The 6,958-nt window shown below is 41.9% G+C and overlaps 2 gene segments (V, D, J or C); both read left to right on the top strand.

The window, feature by feature from the left end:
* The window catches only part of LOC106001011, a 263,455-nt gene that overhangs the window by 203,031 nt on the left and 53,466 nt on the right, over positions 1-6,958 (top strand).
* LOC106001005 lies at positions 2,300-2,833 on the top strand. The segment is given in 2 exon segments: positions 2,300-2,354; positions 2,478-2,833. Coding segments are annotated over 2 exon segments (396 nt in total).

Here is a 6,958-nt window from a genome sequence, read left to right on the forward strand (position 1 = left end):
AATATTCAAAAACTCACAAAATTGGCCATTGGGCATTCCTTGTTGGCTGATTTTTCTCCACACTTTCCTTTAGGTCATCCACTATGAATTTGTAGTTTGTGACAACAAATGATCCAAACTCATCTTCTTCTTTTCCTGCTTTTGATAAAGAAATAAACAGTTCTGTAAGGGTCACTTGTTTTATTTATGAAAGAATAAATAAGGTCAGCTAATGAAGGTGCTATCCGCTATTAAAGCTAAAGCATCATTACTTCTAGATTAGAAAAAATTATTCACTTGTGTATTTATTCATCTATATATATATATATATTTATATTTACACATTCATATATACATATGTATACATGCATACATATGTATGTTTATGGTAATTACTTCACTCACATCACAAAATTAGGTTATTATTAAATGAATTCTTGGAAAAATATTCTGATTTTCTTCTTTCCACAAAATATTCAGTATAAAATATTTGGAATATGTCACTAACATTAGATGAAAATTTCATTTAATTAGCTTACATTTTTTTTACCTCAAGAATACGAATATTGGTTCTAATTTTCCCTCATTAATTTAATCATGTGATCAACAACTCTTCTGGGTGATATGAAACTCTTGGTGTTACTGCCACTGACATTATCATATCATACACCTCCTACCCCCACCCCCAGATTTGTTCAGACATTCCTCACAATGTGATAACATGGATAAGATGAGCCAACTTTGTATCCCATGCAATAGTGACTTCCTGAGCCCTGACAACTGCACAGGCAAATCCAACACATATGGATGTCCTCTTGGGTCACTCCATCTCAGCACCTACAATGGAGTCAACAATGATATATCTCCCTTCCACAGAAAATCAGCTCTCCCATGTTGCCTCTTTCCAATATGGATCACATTTCCATGTTCTATTGATTTCAAGACTCTGTTCAGAGATTCCAACATACTCACTCTGCTTGGGCTCAATATCTTTATTGGTGTGTAGCACAGTGGTATCTCAGGAACTAGAAGAGTCCACCGAACAGAGGAGACATTTGTAGGTGTAGGCCACAAAATAGACTTCAAGATAACCTGAGTGTATCCTTCCTTTCAAGGAGAATCTATCTCTGCTTCTGAACATAGTAGTTGTGGTGAAGATGTTTAAAAGCCAGAAGGAATAATATGAAGATCTTCAGCATAGACATATGGAATTATACACATTTCTAGGTCAGTAAAAATTATAAAGGCTGTTCAGACATGAAGGGAGAAAGGCTCTGAAAGGATGAGCTTGTATGGATCACCTGGGACAAAAACTCAGAGATGGAAGAGATAATAAGGCTGAACAGCTCAGTATAGAAGTCCTGGAATTTTCTTATCAATACAACAGCTCCACTTACTTATTCCACCTCCATGGATTGAAATCATTACAGGAAAACAGTACTAATAATTTGACACATACAGATTATCAGTGAATCAGAGCTACTGTAAAACTTTCTATTCTGTATAATAAAAGCAGAAATGGTCAGATAAGTTGATGTTAGGTGAAATGAACTCCAAGATAAGGACTCAAATTGTTTTTCTTTCTTGCTATTGCTCCTAACATATTTTGAAGAAGATTTCTTTGTTGCTTTGTATGTCCCTCCCCCACGGTATAACCCCTGTTTTCACTATATTTGATGTTGGTATAATATGTGGAGGGGAAGAGAAAAAACAAATTGTTTAAATAGGGATACATTTGGAACCATTGCAACAATGATATGTACAAGACATTACGTTGAAAAATTAACTTTACAACTTTGGCACAGGGTGGGGGGAAGGGGGGTAGATGGGAAGCAATGGAAGGGATGGGAAACAAAGTAGGAGGCAACAATGCTTGATAAAAAATGTACTCCTTACCTTGCCCATGTAATTGTAACCCCTCTGTAAGGTATTTTCACAATGAAAAAATAATAAAGAAATGCCAAATTTGTGTTGTGGAATATTTGTTTGTAATTTTCTGGAACTAATAGTCCAATGAACAAGTCTTGTTTCAGTTAAAGTAATAAGAAGAAAAGAAACTTTGATCTTCCAAGCTACCATTGTGCGCACATCACAGGAAAGCAACTTGGTGATTCTCTTCTGTGTTTAAAACTTATTCTGTTGCCCGACCTAGCTCCCTTGAGACTCAGAATGTGCATAGTTGCTGAGATGAGGCAGCTGGACAGCTGTGTATAACTCTGCTGCTGATTTGCATGCACCAACAGCACAGCCCAGTATGCTCAAAGGACTTCTTCATAGGCTGCTCACATTATGCAGTAGTCAGTCCAAGTCAGCACACAGCATGGATATGAGGACCTCTGCTCAGCTCCTGGGGATCCTGCTGCTCTGGCTCCCAGGTAAAGAAGGACAATGCTAGGGATTTACACAGCTCAGTGTGATCCAAGATGCTTACTCTTCAGGGATGCCTTCTTATAACTTGATAATTAGTGTGGATATTTGTTTTCATGTTTCTGTTCCAGGTGCCAAGTGTGATATCCAGATGACCCAGTCTCCATCTTCACTGTCTGTGTCTCTAGGAGACACTGCCACCATCACTTGCAGGGCCAGTGAGGACATTGGGTATTATTTAGCCTGGTATCAGCAGCAACCAGGGAAAACACCTAAACCCTTGATCTATCTTGCTGATAGTTTGGAGTCCGGAGTTCCATCAAGGTTCAGTGGGAGTCAATCTGGGACAGAGTTCACTCTCAGGATCAGTGGCCTGGAGCCTGAAGATGTTGCCACTTATTACTGTCAACAGGGTAGCAGTTTTCCTCCCACAGTGATACAAGCCACAACAAAAACCTCCCAGAGAAGCTGAAATGTGAGTCTGGGCTGCCCCAGCTGCTCCTCCTGCTGCCTCCACCTGCTCAGAATGTTGTCAGAAAAAGTCAGTTAATACTTGGAGAGTCTGAATTCTGGCATCAGTCCTTTTTGATCCATCAGTTCTCTGTTGACTTTCTTGTGTTCTTAGATTCCTGGCAGCACTTTTCATCTCTGTCCTCACTCTCTTCCTCTCTGTGTCTCTGAACTCAGGGTAATAACCCAGGTGATGTGATGCTGACTTTTCTCCTACATTCATGTCATTGTTCTGAAATAGATCTAAACTCGTCTGGGGCTTTAGGGTTATCCTAAGTCTAGTTCCAATCACAGGGCCACATTGCTTGGTTGGAGGAAGTAGAAGGTTCATCAGTAAGACATAACCATAGAACTACAGTAGGTACAACATGATAAAGTTTATATTTAGGTATTAAATTATATGTGTATATTCTTTGTCTACAAGTTGTATAATTAGAAAAATCACAGGAAGTAGGTGTAATCTAGGTCCATGATATAACTAACTACATGGAAGAATCCATCAGGGAAAGTCTCTCTCTGGATGTGTGTACCAAACATATATACTTCGTCTCATTCAATTTTATTTAAGTCTACACAGCAAGATTTGCTGTGCATTTCATCCTGACAGGAGTATGGGAAAATGCTTCTGGGATCACATTGAACCCTGTCACGTAACTAGTTTCTATCTAATTGTGACTACACAAACACCCCTCTGTGCAGTATTTTCAAAATAAAAAAGCACCATGCCTCACACTTTCCTGAATGTTGTGTTTTATTAGTCACAGCTGCTCTTCATGGATGGATCAATACTGTACAAATATGAAGTTAAGAGATCACTTGAAATTGTAAAATCTGTTGTTCACTTCTCAGTAAGGTGATATTTTGATAGTATGCAATTATGAATTGAAAAGAAATTTTCCTCAAAATATATTGTTTCTCCAATTTCCAGATTTCAAGTGGAAAAGTCACTTTTGAGTTCAATGTTTTCATATCTGATTTTCAAACTTCTGCTATGTACACTGCATCATTGCTTATTGGAAAATTTTTCCTAAATTTTATAATGATATGCTACTTCAGACAATTCTCTAACAATTTTACTGAGCACTCAAAGGGATTTCTCAATCCACATGTTGGTCTCTGAGCATATGACAAAGGCAAAACCCTATACCATTACCCTTGCTAATTATTTCTTAATTCTGAATTGTTCTTATATGTAGAAATAGTGACATCATTTAGTAGCTATAGAATCCCTAACAGAAACGAAGGCACAACTCTCTATGATCAATTTTTATTACTCCTTTGCTAACATTTTTAATTTTATGATTACTTGGTTGTGTTGAGACACAGAAATTCCCCACCCCTCTTGCACTTCACAAATGAGTTGCAGATGAGTCTCCATGTGCTCACCATTCAAGAGATGGAACAAGGTTAGAGCCGAATTCCAGATGTTGAATGTCATTGCCATGTAGTGTCTCTTATATACATGTAGCACAATTAATCTGCTATTGGTTATACTGTTTTAGCTATGGATCTTACATACAAAAAAACTGTGATGGGAACAATTATTTTCATTGACTTTTTGGAGCACAGGATTGTATCTTTTTTTTTAATCTATTTTTAAAATGTTTCTTTTGGTATTTTAGTTTATAATTCTGAACAACATGCCACTGTCCTCGGATGAGTGTTCCCTTGAGGCTGGTGCACAGAAGGGGTAGAAGTCTGGGAAATTGGTGCTAAGAGAATGCAGGGCAGCCTGGGATTGGCTGGAGTGCTGTGTTGCAGGAGCCCCCGGACATCCTGGGGGCACCAGGGAGCGAGGGAGCCGCGCTTTGGTCCAGAGTACAGTGGCATCTTCAAGGACTTTCTTACAAAAGTCAAGGCCATCTCTTCCCCTCCCTCTCCCTGTCTCCCTTTGCCTTCTGCTCCTCTTCCCCCTTCCCTTTCATCTCCCTTTACCCCTTCCTCAACACCTCCTCCTTTCCCTTCCCCTTCCCCTTCCCCTTTTCCCACTTCCCAGGGCACAGAGGCTCCCGGCCTAGATGAAGAGAAGGAGGGCATCCTTTTCATGTCAGGCAGCCGACCCGAATAGGCCTGCAGCCCAGGGAAATGAGCTGCACCATTGGCACCCTGACTGCTTCTGTGGAATTGACAGCACTGGCTGGATTGGGGGCTGAGGTTGGCACCAGCTGTCCTGCCTGGTTTGCCTGGACCTCGCTTGCCCTCGGGATTGAGCTGTGCACGGAATCCGAGTGTCTTCTGGGGCCGCTAGAGCCATTCCTTTTCAGGCCTCCTGAGCCAAGGCAGCAGCACCAATCCTGCCCCTTGGTCCTCTGTCTCCTCGGCAGCAGCTGGGTCTCTCCCCTTCTCCCAGATCATCCTTCCTGGGCTCTTGACCGCCATCCTGCTCAGGAACCTGGCTCACAGCCTCTGATTTGCGCCTCAGCACAGCCAAGGTCTTCCAGCGCTTGGTCAGCTCCTTGGCCAAACTGCCCACCTGCTGGTACTTCCTAAAACCCTTCACTGTATCTCTGACACCCGTGGTGGCAAGATTTCTGCCGAGATGGGCATGACTGAGAGCAGCCTCAAGGATTTGTATAGTTCGTTGGCATCTGTGCTGGAGGCCAGGTGGTCCTGAATCTGCCTCACTGCTCTGCACTTCCACTGGGCTGCCTCCATCCTTCTGCCAACCCCGTCTATGTCTACAGAGATGCCCAGGCCACTCACCTGGCTTCCTGAATGCCGTGGGTCACTCACCGTGCTCTGGGACTATTCTTCTGGTCGATCATTGTGAGGCACCTAGGCTTCCTCCTAGTCCTCTCTGCAGCCGCGTCCAGAGTGACCCTGCCCACCAGCTGCCTGCCTTATATAAACTCTTACTGCCCCACCTCTTCCCACAGTTCCTCCTGTAAGCCCCTCCCTGTCTCACACCTGTCACACCCTTATATCCTAGCAGGGGGTCTCCCAAGATGCACCTTGCCTGACCCTCCACAAGTCCCCTCCCTACAACTCCTAAGGATGGGTGTAGACTCTGCCCTTCTTAACGGGAACTCCTGTATCAAGAGATCCCTCACTATTCCTCTGACCTGGGGACCAGGAGATGGTGCAACTGGCAACTTCCACTAACACTCCCTGTGTCTCCATCCTGTTTACAGGATCCTCTCTATCTGGCCCTGTATTTTCCACCTTTAAAGATAACCCATAACCCTAGACTTACTTTTGTAGTTGCTCCACAAACTCCAAGGCTATAGTCGCGGATTTGACCTCAATGTCCTTCATTACCTGATGTGCGTTGGCACTTCCGGGATTGGACACTTGCTGAGGGAGTCGCTGATCCCGCCTGCACCAATCCAGCTAAAGGCAGTGGCCATTTGCCTGGTCAAGTTTAATAAATATATAAATGAATGAATAAATATGTACATGTGTGTGTGTATGTATTTTAACCTATGTATATGTGCAAACATATATACATACATATATATATATATACACAAGCACATCTATTTATATATAATTAGTTATAGTTTATACATATATTTATATACATATATATGTAAATCTGTACTGGCCAGTGTCTTTTCCCAGTCTTTCCTTCCTCTTTTGTTGTTCCTTTTGGGTTTGTGAGCTGCTGGCTTGCTAAGGAACTGTTTTGTTTGCTTGCTTTGTTTCAGAGACAAGTTGGGAAGACCAAGTTGGACTGGTGCTTTGAAACCTGGGGATTCTCCTGCCTGTAGGCTGAGCACAGGTGTAGACCATTAACACTGAGCTCCTACTCCCTGTGGTTAGAGTAGGTTTTGATCTGAGCTTGTTGCTCCTGTTATGGTAGGAAGCAGGTTGGGTAGATGGGAAAGAGTGCCTTGATCTCCTCCATCACATGATGTGTGTTGGCAGTTCCCAGGTTGGATAATTGTTTAGGGAATTGCTGCTCATGCTTGAAGTAATCTAACTGAAGCCACTGGTATTGGTCTTCTAGAGATAAGTGTATATATATATATGTGTATTTTCCCTTGTGTATATATGTATATATGCATACATATATACACATATATGTGCATACATATATGCAGAAACCTATACAAATGTACATATATTGCATGTATATGTGTGTGTGTGTGTGTGTGTGTGT

Source organism: Dipodomys ordii, unplaced genomic scaffold (assembly GCF_000151885.1).
Source record: "Dipodomys ordii isolate 6190 unplaced genomic scaffold, Dord_2.0 Scaffold258, whole genome shotgun sequence".
NCBI lineage: Eukaryota > Metazoa > Chordata > Mammalia > Rodentia > Heteromyidae > Dipodomys > Dipodomys ordii.